This window comes from Paramormyrops kingsleyae, chromosome 1 (genome assembly GCF_048594095.1).
Source record: "Paramormyrops kingsleyae isolate MSU_618 chromosome 1, PKINGS_0.4, whole genome shotgun sequence".
NCBI lineage: Eukaryota > Metazoa > Chordata > Actinopteri > Osteoglossiformes > Mormyridae > Paramormyrops > Paramormyrops kingsleyae.
This window is the reverse complement of record NC_132797.1, coordinates 35,602,354-35,618,156: the sequence shown is the minus strand read 5'-3', so window position 1 is coordinate 35,618,156 and position 15,803 is coordinate 35,602,354. Positions and strand designations below refer to the sequence as shown.

General features: G+C 51.6%; 1 protein-coding gene across 2 annotated transcripts in view; it reads left to right on the top strand.

Annotated features, from left to right (window-relative positions):
• nrp2b (neuropilin 2b) overlaps positions 1–15,803 on the top strand; it is a 69,646-nt gene that overhangs the window by 13,453 nt on the left and 40,390 nt on the right. For both annotated transcript variants that reach the window (XM_072714808.1, XM_072714810.1), the window contains exon 3: positions 13,005–13,186. In XM_072714808.1, the coding sequence (XP_072570909.1) occupies positions 13,005–13,186 (182 nt within the window). The remainder of the gene's footprint in view (positions 1–13,004; positions 13,187–15,803) is intronic.

Here is a 15,803-nt window from a genome sequence, read left to right as displayed (position 1 = left end):
CTGATGTGCCTGTATCGCAGGATCAGTACCGTGACTAACACAGAACTGCGGTCCTCCTCCCAGTTCTGATGTGCCTGTATCGCAGGATCAGTACCGTGACTAACACAGAACTGCGGTCCTCCTCCCAGTTCTGATGTGCCTGTATCGCAGGATCAGTACCGTGACTAACACAGAACTGCGGTCCTCCTCCCAGTCTGATGTGCCTGTATCGCAGGATCAGTACCGTGACTAACACAGAACTGCGGTCCTCCTCCCAGTCTGATGTGCCTGTATCGCAGGATGAGTACCGTGATTAACACAGAACTGCGGTCCTCCTCCCAGTTCTGATGTGCCTGTATCGCAGGATCAGTACCGTGACTAACACAGAACTGCGGTCCTCCTCCCAGTTCTGATGTGCCTGTATCGCAGGATCAGTACCGTGACTAACACAGAACTGCGGTCCTCCTCCCAGTTCTGATGTGCCTGTATCGCAGGATCAGTACCGTGACTAACACAGAACTGCGGTCCTCCTCCCAGTTCTGATGTGCCTGTATCGCAGGATCAGTACCGTGACTAACACAGAACTGCGGTCCTCCTCCCAGTTCTGATGTGCCTGTATCGCAGGATCAGTACCGTGACTAACACAGAACTGCGGTCCTCCTCCCAGTTCTGATGTGCCTGTATCGCAGGATCAGTACCGTGACTAACACAGAACTGCGGTCCTCCTCCCAGTCTGATGTGCCTGTATCGCAGGATCAGTACCGTGACTAACACAGAACTGCGGTCCTCCTCCCAGTTCTGATGTGCCTGTATCGCAGGATCAGTACCGTGACTAACACAGAACTGCGGTCCTCCTCCCAGTTCTGATGTGCCTGTATCGCAGGATCAGTACCGTGACTAACACAGAACTGCGGTCCTCCTCCCAGTTCTGATGTGCCTGTATCGCAGGATCAGTACCGTGACTAACACAGAACTGCGGTCCTCCTCCCAGTTCTGATGTGCCTGTATCGCAGGATCAGTACCGTGACTAACACAGAACTGCGGTCCTCCTCCCAGTCTGATGTGCCTGTATCGCAGGATCAGTACCGTGACTAACACAGAACTGCGGTCCTCCTCCCAGTCTGATGTGCCTGTATCGCAGGATCAGTACCGTGACTAACACAGAACTGCGGTCCTCCTCCCAGTTCTGATGTGCCTGTATCGCAGGATCAGTACCGTGACTAACACAGAACTGCGGTCCTCCTCCCAGTTCTGATGTGCCTGTATCGCAGGATCAGTACCGTGACTAACACAGAACTGCGGTCCTCCTCCCAGTTCTGATGTGCCTGTATCGCAGGATCAGTACCGTGACTAACACAGAACTGCGGTCCTCCTCCCAGTTCTGATGTGCCTGTATCGCAGGATCAGTACCGTGACTAACACAGAACTGCGGTCCTCCTCCCAGTTCTGATGTGCCTGTATCGCAGGATCAGTACCGTGACTAACACAGAACTGCGGTCCTCCTCCCAGTTCTGATGTGCCTGTATCGCAGGATCAGTACCGTGACTAACACAGAACTGCGGTCCTCCTCCCAGTTCTGATGTGCCTGTATCGCAGGATCAGTACCGTGACTAACACAGAACTGCGGTCCTCCTCCCAGTTCTGATGTGCCTGTATCGCAGGATCAGTACCGTGACTAACACAGAACTGCGGTCCTCCTCCCAGTTCTGATGTGCCTGTATCGCAGGATCAGTACCGTGACTAACACAGAACTGCGGTCCTCCTCCCAGTTCTGATGTGCCTGTATCGCAGGATCAGTACCGTGACTAACACAGAACTGCGGTCCTCCTCCCAGTTCTGATGTGCCTGTATCGCAGGATCAGTACCGTGACTAACACAGAACTGCGGTCCTCCTCCCAGTTCTGATGTGCCTGTATCGCAGGATCAGTACCGTGACTAACACAGAACTGCGGTCCTCCTCCCAGTTCTGATGTGCCTGTATCGCAGGATCAGTACCGTGACTAACACAGAACTGCGGTCCTCCTCCCAGTTCTGATGTGCCTGTATCGCAGGATCAGTACCGTGACTAACACAGAACTGCGGTCCTCCTCCCAGTTCTGATGTGCCTGTATCGCAGGATCAGTACCGTGACTAACACAGAACTGCGGTCCTCCTCCCAGTTCTGATGTGCCTGTATCGCAGGATCAGTACCGTGACTAACACAGAACTGCGGTCCTCCTCCCAGTTCTGATGTGCCTGTATCGCAGGATCAGTACCGTGACTAACACAGAACTGCGGTCCTCCTCCCAGTTCTGATGTGCCTGTATCGCAGGATCAGTACCGTGACTAACACAGAACTGCGGTCCTCCTCCCAGTTCTGATGTGCCTGTATCGCAGGATCAGTACCGTGACTAACACAGAACTGCGGTCCTCCTCCCAGTTCTGATGTGCCTGTATCGCAGGATCAGTACCGTGACTAACACAGAACTGCGGTCCTCCTCCCAGTTCTGATGTGCCTGTATCGCAGGATCAGTACCGTGACTAACACAGAACTGCGGTCCTCCTCCCAGTTCTGATGTGCCTGTATCGCAGGATCAGTACCGTGACTAACACAGAACTGCGGTCCTCCTCCCAGTTCTGATGTGCCTGTATCGCAGGATCAGTACCGTGACTAACACAGAACTGCGGTCCTCCTCCCAGTTCTGATGTGCCTGTATCGCAGGATCAGTACCGTGACTAACACAGAACTGCGGTCCTCCTCCCAGTTCTGATGTGCCTGTATCGCAGGATCAGTACCGTGACTAACACAGAACTGCGGTCCTCCTCCCAGTTCTGATGTGCCTGTATCGCAGGATCAGTACCGTGACTAACACAGAACTGCGGTCCTCCTCCCAGTTCTGATGTGCCTGTATCGCAGGATCAGTACCGTGACTAACACAGAACTGCGGTCCTCCTCCCAGTTCTGATGTGCCTGTATCGCAGGATCAGTACCGTGACTAACACAGAACTGCGGTCCTCCTCCCAGTTCTGATGTGCCTGTATCGCAGGATCAGTACCGTGACTAACACAGAACTGCGGTCCTCCTCCCAGTTCTGATGTGCCTGTATCGCAGGATCAGTACCGTGACTAACACAGAACTGCGGTCCTCCTCCCAGTTCTGATGTGCCTGTATCGCAGGATCAGTACCGTGACTAACACAGAACTGCGGTCCTCCTCCCAGTTCTGATGTGCCTGTATCGCAGGATCAGTACCGTGACTAACACAGAACTGCGGTCCTCCTCCCAGTTCTGATGTGCCTGTATCGCAGGATCAGTACCGTGACTAACACAGAACTGCGGTCCTCCTCCCAGTTCTGATGTGCCTGTATCGCAGGATCAGTACCGTGACTAACACAGAACTGCGGTCCTCCTCCCAGTTCTGATGTGCCTGTATCGCAGGATCAGTACCGTGACTAACACAGAACTGCGGTCCTCCTCCCAGTTCTGATGTGCCTGTATCGCAGGATCAGTACCGTGACTAACACAGAACTGCGGTCCTCCTCCCAGTTCTGATGTGCCTGTATCGCAGGATCAGTACCGTGACTAACACAGAACTGCGGTCCTCCTCCCAGTTCTGATGTGCCTGTATCGCAGGATCAGTACCGTGACTAACACAGAACTGCGGTCCTCCTCCCAGTTCTGATGTGCCTGTATCGCAGGATCAGTACCGTGACTAACACAGAACTGCGGTCCTCCTCCCAGTTCTGATGTGCCTGTATCGCAGGATCAGTACCGTGACTAACACAGAACTGCGGTCCTCCTCCCAGTTCTGATGTGCCTGTATCGCAGGATCAGTACCGTGACTAACACAGAACTGCGGTCCTCCTCCCAGTTCTGATGTGCCTGTATCGCAGGATCAGTACCGTGACTAACACAGAACTGCGGTCCTCCTCCCAGTCTGATGTGCCTGTATCGCAGGATCAGTACCGTGACTAACACAGAACTGCGGTCCTCCTCCCAGTTCTGATGTGCCTGTATCGCAGGATCAGTACCGTGACTAACACAGAACTGCGGTCCTCCTCCCAGTTCTGATGTGCCTGTATCGCAGGATCAGTACCGTGACTAACACAGAACTGCGGTCCTCCTCCCAGTTCTGATGTGCCTGTATCGCAGGATCAGTACCGTGACTAACACAGAACTGCGGTCCTCCTCCCAGTTCTGATGTGCCTGTATCGCAGGATCAGTACCGTGACTAACACAGAACTGCGGTCCTCCTCCCAGTTCTGATGTGCCTGTATCGCAGGATCAGTACCGTGACTAACACAGAACTGCGGTCCTCCTCCCAGTTCTGATGTGCCTGTATCGCAGGATCAGTACCGTGACTAACACAGAACTGCGGTCCTCCTCCCAGTTCTGATGTGCCTGTATCGCAGGATCAGTACCGTGACTAACACAGAACTGCGGTCCTCCTCCCAGTTCTGATGTGCCTGTATCGCAGGATCAGTACCGTGACTAACACAGAACTGCGGTCCTCCTCCCAGTTCTGATGTGCCTGTATCGCAGGATCAGTACCGTGACTAACACAGAACTGCGGTCCTCCTCCCAGTCTGATGTGCCTGTATCGCAGGATCAGTACCGTGACTAACACAGAACTGCGGTCCTCCTCCCAGTTCTGATGTGCCTGTATCGCAGGATCAGTACCGTGACTAACACAGAACTGCGGTCCTCCTCCCAGTCTGATGTGCCTGTATCGCAGGATCAGTACCGTGACTAACACAGAACTGCGGTCCTCCTCCCAGTTCTGATGTGCCTGTATCGCAGGATCAGTACCGTGACTAACACAGAACTGCGGTCCTCCTCCCAGTCTGATGTGCCTGTATCGCAGGATCAGTACCGTGACTAACACAGAACTGCGGTCCTCCTCCCAGTTCTGATGTGCCTGTATCGCAGGATCAGTACCGTGACTAACACAGAACTGCGGTCCTCCTCCCAGTTCTGATGTGCCTGTATCGCAGGATCAGTACCGTGACTAACACAGAACTGCGGTCCTCCTCCCAGTTCTGATGTGCCTGTATCGCAGGATCAGTACCGTGACTAACACAGAACTGCGGTCCTCCTCCCAGTCTGATGTGCCTGTATCGCAGGATCAGTACCGTGACTAACACAGAACTGCGGTCCTCCTCCCAGTCTGATGTGCCTGTATCGCAGGATCAGTACCGTGACTAACACAGAACTGCGTCCTCCTCCCAGTCTGATGTGCCTGTATCGCAGGATCAGTACCGTGACTAACACAGAACTGCGGTCCTCCTCCCAGTCTGATGTGCCTGTATCGCAGGATCAGTACCGTGACTAACACAGAACTGCGGTCCTCCTCCCAGTTCTGATGTGCCTGTATCGCAGGATCAGTACCGTGACTAACACAGAACTGCGGTCCTCCTCCCAGTCTGATGTGCCTGTATCGCAGGATCAGTACCGTGACTAACACAGAACTGCGGTCCTCCTCCCAGTTCTGATGTGCCTGTATCGCAGGATCAGTACCGTGACTAACACAGAACTGCGGTCCTCCTCCCAGTTCTGATGTGCCTGTATCGCAGGATCAGTACCGTGACTAACACAGAACTGCGGTCCTCCTCCCAGTTCTGATGTGCCTGTATCGCAGGATCAGTACCGTGACTAACACAGAACTGCGGTCCTCCTCCCAGTTCTGATGTGCCTGTATCGCAGGATCAGTACCGTGACTAACACAGAACTGCGGTCCTCCTCCCAGTTCTGATGTGCCTGTATCGCAGGATCAGTACCGTGACTAACACAGAACTGCGGTCCTCCTCCCAGTTCTGATGTGCCTGTATCGCAGGATCAGTACCGTGACTAACACAGAACTGCGGTCCTCCTCCCAGTTCTGATGTGCCTGTATCGCAGGATCAGTACCGTGACTAACACAGAACTGCGGTCCTCCTCCCAGTTCTGATGTGCCTGTATCGCAGGATCAGTACCGTGACTAACACAGAACTGCGGTCCTCCTCCCAGTCTGATGTGCCTGTATCGCAGGATCAGTACCGTGACTAACACAGAACTGCGGTCCTCCTCCCAGTCTGATGTGCCTGTATCGCAGGATCAGTACCGTGACTAACACAGAACTGCGGTCCTCCTCCCAGTCTGATGTGCCTGTATCGCAGGATCAGTACCGTGACTAACACAGAACTGCGGTCCTCCTCCCAGTTCTGATGTGCCTGTATCGCAGGATCAGTACCGTGACTAACACAGAACTGCGGTCCTCCTCCCAGTTCTGATGTGCCTGTATCGCAGGATCAGTACCGTGACTAACACAGAACTGCGGTCCTCCTCCCAGTCTGATGTGCCTGTATCGCAGGATCAGTACCGTGACTAACACAGAACTGCGGTCCTCCTCCCAGTTCTGATGTGCCTGTATCGCAGGATCAGTACCGTGACTAACACAGAACTGCGGTCCTCCTCCCAGTTCTGATGTGCCTGTATCGCAGGATCAGTACCGTGACTAACACAGAACTGCGGTCCTCCTCCCAGTTCTGATGTGCCTGTATCGCAGGATCAGTACCGTGACTAACACAGAACTGCGGTCCTCCTCCCAGTCTGATGTGCCTGTATCGCAGGATCAGTACCGTGACTAACACAGAACTGCGGTCCTCCTCCCAGTCTGATGTGCCTGTATCGCAGGATCAGTACCGTGACTAACACAGAACTGCGGTCCTCCTCCCAGTCTGATGTGCCTGTATCGCAGGATCAGTACCGTGACTAACACAGAACTGCGGTCCTCCTCCCAGTCTGATGTGCCTGTATCGCAGGATCAGTACCGTGACTAACACAGAACTGCGGTCCTCCTCCCAGTTCTGATGTGCCTGTATCGCAGGATCAGTACCGTGACTAACACAGAACTGCGGTCCTCCTCCCAGTTCTGATGTGCCTGTATCGCAGGATCAGTACCGTGACTAACACAGAACTGCGGTCCTCCTCCCAGTTCTGATGTGCCTGTATCGCAGGATCAGTACCGTGACTAACACAGAACTGCGGTCCTCCTCCCAGTTCTGATGTGCCTGTATCGCAGGATCAGTACCGTGACTAACACAGAACTGCGGTCCTCCTCCCAGTTCTGATGTGCCTGTATCGCAGGATCAGTACCGTGACTAACACAGAACTGCGGTCCTCCTCCCAGTTCTGATGTGCCTGTATCGCAGGATCAGTACCGTGACTAACACAGAACTGCGGTCCTCCTCCCAGTTCTGATGTGCCTGTATCGCAGGATCAGTACCGTGACTAACACAGAACTGCGGTCCTCCTCCCAGTTCTGATGTGCCTGTATCGCAGGATCAGTACCGTGACTAACACAGAACTGCGGTCCTCCTCCCAGTTCTGATGTGCCTGTATCGCAGGATCAGTACCGTGACTAACACAGAACTGCGGTCCTCCTCCCAGTTCTGATGTGCCTGTATCGCAGGATCAGTACCGTGACTAACACAGAACTGCGGTCCTCCTCCCAGTTCTGATGTGCCTGTATCGCAGGATCAGTACCGTGACTAACACAGAACTGCGGTCCTCCTCCCAGTCTGATGTGCCTGTATCGCAGGATCAGTACCGTGACTAACACAGAACTGCGGTCCTCCTCCCAGTCTGATGTGCCTGTATCGCAGGATCAGTACCGTGACTAACACAGAACTGCGGTCCTCCTCCCAGTCTGATGTGCCTGTATCGCAGGATCAGTACCGTGACTAACACAGAACTGCGGTCCTCCTCCCAGTCTGATGTGCCTGTATCGCAGGATCAGTACCGTGACTAACACAGAACTGCGGTCCTCCTCCCAGTCTGATGTGCCTGTATCGCAGGATCAGTACCGTGACTAACACAGAACTGCGGTCCTCCTCCCAGTCTGATGTGCCTGTATCGCAGGATCAGTACCGTGACTAACACAGAACTGCGGTCCTCCTCCCAGTCTGATGTGCCTGTATCGCAGGATCAGTACCGTGACTAACACAGAACTGCGGTCCTCCTCCCAGTTCTGATGTGCCTGTATCGCAGGATCAGTACCGTGACTAACACAGAACTGCGGTCCTCCTCCCAGTCTGATGTGCCTGTATCGCAGGATCAGTACCGTGACTAACACAGAACTGCGGTCCTCCTCCCAGTTCTGATGTGCCTGTATCGCAGGATCAGTACCGTGACTAACACAGAACTGCGGTCCTCCTCCCAGTCTGATGGAGGCACCAGCAGTAGCACAATTAGCTGGGATTTAGCTCATGGTTTTTTCCGGGACTTTCATTGTTATTTTATCATTTGAGGTCGTTTTGGGGTTTTTTTTTTTGAGTCTGTGCCGGTTGTACAATAGCTGCAGAGTGGTAATGTGGCATTGAGCTGTGACAATGACATCGTCTTCCCACAGCACCTCAGGAGGGCGCTAATCAGTGTGAGAAATGAGGAAATCAGCGGAGGCCTTGGAGCAGTGCTGTGCCCAGAGGTCATAAATGCCCCCCCCCCCCCCCCCCCCCATCCTCCGCCCCACCTCAGCTGCTATCCTGGCCATGGCTTCTGCCTGCAGGTCACTCCCTGTCTGGGATGAGCAGGCCCTTCTTCATCGCCCTCAACAGCTGTCAGGCAGGATTCATAGGCATAGCCTCCATGTGGCTAGGAGTTACTCTAATTCACTCTTTGGTTTTCATTCATCTACAGGTTCTGAAGGACACGTCCAAAGTTTGCCATGAGCTTTGTATTTTATAATCTGTCACTGTTGCACTTAGCTTTGTTTTAGTGGTGAAACAGGTTTTGCAGCTGAAATTTGTCATTATAAACAAAACCTGGACTTGAGGATAAAATACCTTCAATATTGGGAAAAAGATGCATTGATGCATCAATGCTTTGATCAAAATCGATTTTGCGGGATAAAATATTTAATCTATATTAATATATGAAGTTAGTAGCCCAAGTGCTATAGACGCAGTTACTGAAATAGGGGAGATGATTGCAGTGGCCGATCAGCCATTTTCTTGTCATAATGGCAGTAAAGATTAATGTTCCGAGATTCAGTTTTTTTTGTATTACTTTAATAGTGCGTAATTAAGTTTCCATGGTAATATTTGCCATTTTTTTTTCCAGCAAAGTTATAAAAATGTTTGAATTTAGGTTATCAAAATTATCGATTAATCAAATCCAGCCATGATAAAAGATTAACGATTATTGATGAATTGAGTTGTTCCCTCAATAATCATGATCGAATCAAATCCCCTTGTGGCCAGTCAGTTACAGCCCTAGTAATAGATATTTTCCTCAGGAAACAATAGCATGAGAGGAAGGATTTGAAAGCCATTAGATCCCTGGGTTAATACCCCTAGTAAAGGACTCAAACCACAGTCTATACCTCTCCTGTGATGGCTTCTGCCTACGGGCTGTGGGTGAGAGACAGACGGGGGAAGGTGGGCATTTGTTTTCGGGAAGGATTGTAAGCGGCAGCTGTGTCAGTCATTTGGGGATTCATTCCAACGTCTGCTCAATATTTCAGAGGCACTTAGATGGTCACTAGCCATCCCCAGGGCAGACGCTGTCGTTTCTATAGCACCGGGAATCCTGGCTGGAAGCATGCGCATGGCCGGCTGCCTGTGCTGACCGAAACGCACAGGCAGAGCCTCTCCGGCACCACAGGGACCTTGGCCTCGGTCCTGCTGCCGAAAAGGCCCCCTGACATCACTAACAACATGCTTTACTTTGACAGAGACACAGTCGATCCCCTAAGATGTGCGCAGGCTAAGAGATAAATATCAGCGCTGATGAGAGGTAAAAGAACTTACCTTAGCAGGACGGGCTGTGCTTTAATTAAAATCAGGCACCTGGCTGTCATTCTGGGCGTTTACAGCAGGGTAATCACGCGCCTAAAGCCAGCCCTACCGTCATGGAGGTGGGCCGTGACCTCGTCTGCCTTTGCTGTGCCGAATACGAAGCTGCCAGGGCCCCATCAGTGGATGCTCTGTGCGACAGTCATTGCAGTGTGTCACAGGCATCTGAGGATGGGTTTATTCTACAGATGTACCGATTCTATCAGCCAACTATCTTGTATCGGCTGATATAGCAACAATCAGTCATTGGCCAATGAATAAAAATGAGCCGATCTTTACTGCCGATAATTCCCTTTAAAATGATGACCCATATTGCTCTGCAAACCTGCATACTAAATGGTTAGAAAAATGTCTGCAGTGTGGAATTATTTAAACGTCATTAGAAATGCATTTTGCAAATATTGCTCTGCTAAAATTTCACGCGGAGGGTCTGCTGAACCATTTCAACACAAATTTGATTGCTCACCTGAAGGCGAGAGAGTGAAGAGTATGAAGAGTTTTCGAGAAACAAATCCATTCTAATAAGGAAGGCTGCAGTACTGCTGAATAACGCTAATCTGTCAGTACGGCAAGCATTTGATAGCAAAATAAAGTTCAATGCGGACAGCGCAAAATCAAAAGATATTACTTGGAAAATGACGGTGTTTATCACACTTGATGATCAGCCCTTCTCTGTTATAAATGTTATAAATTCAAAGATGTGTGCAAATGTATAAATACAGTAGTTGCTTGGAACATGAATTCATTTCAGAATCCTGGTTGAGTTGTGGTTTGGTCGGGGTCCAAGTTGAATTTCCCCATTAGAAATAATGTCCGTTCCAGACCTCTACCTACCTAACTAATAATAAAAAGCACTAATAATCAATATAAAACTAATACACTCATAAAAAAGCACACATACAAAAACAATAAACATGAAATTAAATAATAAATGGAAATTTATGAGCACTTCACCTGAATGGAGGCGAGCTGATGGCATGCTGCAAGCGGCAGGTGGAGAGGATAAAGGATGGAGGGGTTATTGTTTGAAATGCTTCATGAAGCGTCATTTTGTCCATCACTAGTGCTCTGGAACTGTCGTATGTCAGCGTTTTCCTACCAAAAATACCTTTTCATAATTTAGGAATGTATTTTTTTATTTTTTAATTAGTTTGGGTAGTGTATGCCTTTAAACGTATTTAAGCAGAACCTCCCAAACAATCAATATTGTATCGGTGTCAGTTTTCAAAATAATCAGCTATCGGTATCGACCAGAAATTTCCTTGCTGAATAAATAGTTTGATCTCCCTGGTGCATGGACTCCCCAGATCTGCTACCTTCTCTGTGCTGCCATACCAGACACACTGTTCTGCAGGAGGAGGGAGACAGAGGGAGTTGAACCCAGACCCATCCTGGCTAGTCTCTGTCTCATCGCCGGGAAGTTGATGGAGATACACTAACATCGATCCTCCATCGCCGGCACTTCACCTCCAATCCACAGCAGCCCACAGGCCACAAAGAAATCAATTAAAACTCAAGCACCTTTCGGATTCAGCCTGGAGGTTTTTGCTCGTGCTGCCCAGGCTGGCATGTGCCAGCGGCAGCCATGGATACCGAGCACGGTGCCCGCCTGTTGTCTGGGCCCTGCAAGGACACCTCCATTGTTCCATAGACAGAATCTGGATTAATGGGGAGAATGCAGATCAAGCAGAGCGTGTGGCCATCTGATCCTGCTCCCAAACCCCCCCAGTTGCAGCCCTGACCACTGACCCAACAGGGCGGCGCCGCTGAGCAGGGAGGTAGCAGGGAACGTATCATCTGGCTGGGGAGCACTGTAGTGCTCTGCTCTATCAGCTACCTACTCAGTGACCCTGTTTATCAACACCCAGCCAAGGGGCATCTGCTGGAGTCCATCTTGCTGGAGCATAGTGGCCCCTCTGTGACCTTCCGTAACCCCCTCCCCCAGCTCCCAGAGTGACGTGGTGCTGGCAGTTATGTGAGCACCGACCTCGGTTCTGTTGCTTTTTGTCTGAGCCCAGGGCTGCTACCCCCCATCTGGGTCCTGCCTTTGGGCCCGATAGTGCTGTGTGTTCATATCCATGTGACTTTCATCAAAACATCACAGCAAGGCACAAAATGCATATCCTGCCACTTAAATATCCCATCCGGCATCTCTGTTTGGCTCTGAGTCCCGTGTCTGCTGCCCAAATGTAGCTGAAATTGGCTTTATTAGCGTGACAGTGGAGTGCTGTTGCTGGCCCTCTGCATTCCATTGTCTGTTCATTTGCCTCAGTAAACTGTAGGCCTGTGTCTGTTATTGTCCTTCCTCTGCCAGCTTTTAAAGAACATCAGGAAAGCAGTGCGACACCGTTCCCTGCTCGCTGCCAGTAAGGGGTGCGGTTCTTTTGAACCCGTGTTTCCACCCTTTTTGTCGCTGTTTTGTTTTCTGAAAAAAAAATGCCATCAGTTTCAGTCAGGTGAGAAATTGTAGATGCACGTAACCTAAGTGTTTATATCAAAGTTAATTGAGATCAGACTCACTCTCTGTCTGACCATGGCCTCATTGTGCATAATCCTCCCCAGGCAACGCTGTTGATGATGTGAAAACAGACACAAGGAGAAGAGCCGCGCTCATTACCGTGGCGACGGCAAGCCACGAGCTGTGTGGCGCAGACAGGCTTTGCAGAATGCCTTCCAGCAAGCCCGGTGTACGGCACAGGCCTTCCTTATCATGCCAGACTTATCCGAACCTGGGCGCAGTAGAGCACCACCTGTGACTCTGCTCTGGAGCGGCACTCCAGCCATGCAGTAAACATCAGAGCTGGGCATGCCGGCAGAAAGCAGAGAAGCATGTCGAGGAGTACTTCCGTAATATTGTCCTGTAGGAAAACACACCCTTCATGCAGTGCTGTAAACAGCGTAAAGTCCCATCAAACGCAGACTGAAGTTTACGCAGTCAAACGGGGACCGGGACCTGGCCCGGACTGGGAGCCGCAGAGCTTTGCGGTGGGTTACTTTTGGGTAAAATGTAGCAGCGGTAATTTGGGAGAGGCAGGTGTCTTTGGTCTTGGTTCCAAATCCCATCAGAGCTGACAGGAATGAATCTAATGTTTGTTGTGCAAGCGCTGAAGGTCAGCATGGGTCAAAGGTCACACCAGCTTTGATTTGGACGGATTGATCCCACCTGCTGCACTGCTGCCCTCTGCTGACCCTTTGCCCATCTGTCCCGGCACAGATATGACTTCATCGAGATCCGGGACGGCAACTCGGAGTCAGCAGATCTTCTGGGGAAGCACTGCAGCAACATCGCCCCGCCCTCCCTCATCTCGTCTGGACCTGTGGTGCACATTAAGTTTGTCTCGGACTACGCCCACCAGGGAGCAGGATTCTCACTGCGCTATGAGATCTTAAAGATAGGTAAGGGTTAAAGTATGAAATTCTTTGATGAGGGAGCTTCCTGACCAAACCGAAGGCTGTAATTTCAAGTCTCACTGGAGGTTTCCCTTGATCAGGGTTGTTAGCATTCTGTTGGGGTTTTTATCCAAGATGCATTCTGGGAGGCATCCATGTTTATTTGGTTGCTGGTGAGGGTTTCTGTCTAGGCTGTAAAGGTGAAAGCTGCTAGTGCCCAGGAATAAACAGGACAGAATACTTCCTGCATTTGGTACTGCTGCCCCCCCAGGGCATCACTGATTGGTGCATCAAAAACGTTTTCCCCGAGTGCACTAGACAGATTTTACTGAGCAAGCATGCTAAGAGTCAGCCTACAGCATGTCACCCTTGTGGCTCAGGGACAAAGGGGTGAAAGAGGCACTGTAGGGCGCTGGATGATGGAGGAGGGCTTCTCCTGCATCTCAGGGATGGTGATCTCACTAATAGCCAGATGAGTCCCCAGGGCCGCTGCAGCAGGTGTGACGTGGCCTCCAGGATAAGCCACAATAAACAGTCTGATTCTGACTAGCGCTGAGATCAGGTGCCCTGTGAATGTGGTTACCATGGCGTCAGTAATACTGCACTGCACTCAGTCCGCACTGCAAGCGGCGTCTACATGAGCATGTCCTCACGCCGGGGCCACTTCCACGTCTTCCCCACTGACGCACAAAGGCGCCGCTGTTTGTTTTAGCATGTCACACTCTTGTCAAATATTTCCGAAAACCACTGTTTACAAGTACGGGGTGGAAGAAAGCCAAGCAGAGCCAGAAAGCGAGCCTCCCCAGGGACGCGTGTTTATTTACACTGGTGCTCTGGCCGCCTGTGTGGCGAGAGCAGACAGCTTGCCGTGCTCTCGCCCTGTGATTGGATCTTATACAAATACACAGTGCAGAGTGGCCGCCCTGGATGGGGGGGTTGCATCAGTTCCTGCCCTTCCTCTCTGACAGGAAATCAAGATGCTTTGCTAAACTCCACTGCACCCCGGGATGGCTTTGGAGATGATATTTTTGGGCCCCTTCACCAGAGTGGATTGCTCTCTGATCCATCCCTGCCATTTGAGTGCATGCTTGCGCTCATACCTCCTACCCCCTAGCTCCGGGGAACCCATCCAGAGGTGTCTTGGGCCAGGGAGCAGAGTGGAGTTAAGGACACCCATCCCCCTGCACTCTTAGTCAGTGCAGTGTGCATGTGCAGTGTGCATTTCCCTGTCGTCTTGGGGGGGGGGGGGGGGCTAAAGGAAAAGGGGAGCTGCCTGTGCAGAGAGCACTTGCCACGTTGCTTTATTTGTCCTCATTACCGGGATCCTTCCAGTTTAGTCATGCTTTAGTTTACCCCTCGACCACGCCTGCCCGTCACCTACCTCTGATGCTGTTGCCATGGCGACTGTGGGGTGACTTGTGGAGCAACAGAGCTTGGAGTAGGACAAGCCCCCTGCATGCCCCTCAGCTGCTGCTGTTCCGGCGCATTCCGGAGGGGCTTTCCTTTAAGCTTCATTCTGGAACCTGAGAAGAGCAGATTAGATGTTAATTCAGGCTCCGCCCCTTCTTGTCACAAGCAGGGCGTGATCTTTGTGCACTTTATGCACTGCGTATTAATAGCGGTAATGTGAAAAGGCTGGGGTGTTTTTTCCCCCCATTCTCCCAATTTTCCAAGTTGTTAAACACTGATACTTAGTGCTGCGGAGAGAGGCAGACTGGTAGTACTGTAGCATCGTGTCGGTGTGCACACAGAGCAGCCTCCTCACACCGTCCAGACCTCCCACATCCAGTATATAGCAGCATCCTCATAACTCTCCCCTGAGAGGCCACCCCTCTCCAAATGCGTGCTGGGCATGTGCGGATCGGGTGTGCCGGCCCCAGGGGCGGAGATCTGCTCTTCTGCAGGAGCAACTCTGGAACTTTTTTTTTTGGCATTTTCATGTGATCCATGTGAACTGATGAGAAGGCTGCAGATTATCAGCCTGTGGGGTCCAGGGGTCAGACTGCCTGAGCTGGCACAGACCTTGCAGACCGCACTGACAGCACAGTCTGCACAGATAGCACAGTCTGCATAGACTGTACTGACAGCACAGTCTGCATAGACCACACAAATAGCACCATCTGTATAGACCACACAAATCGAAAAGTCTGCATAGATCGCACAGACAGAACCATCTGCATAGACAGCACAGTTTGCACAGACAGCACAGTCTGCACAGACCACACAGAAAGCATATAGACCACATGGACAACACAGTCCACATAGACCACACAGACCTCACAAAACTCACAGACTGCAGACATAACAGACCCTACAGCCTAGCTGTGCTGCATGCAGTTTGGGTGACGGGCATCGCACTAATATTATTTATTATTCAAAGCATCTTTCTGTTTTTACCATTTTTTGCAAATGGAGACTGCCTGCCTTGCCCGGAGGGGTGACCATAGGCCAGTCGTGAGCCCGTCAAAAGCAGGCTGATCACCCTGCTAGCCGCAGCTAAGCTAAGAGCCACGTCGCGTAGGCAGTCTCATCTCGACGCTTATTTACAGCTGCATGCGAGGGCTGAGGGCGAGGTAAGCCCCCCCCCCTTCCTGCCCCAGTGCAGCTCTGCCTTGGAACGTAT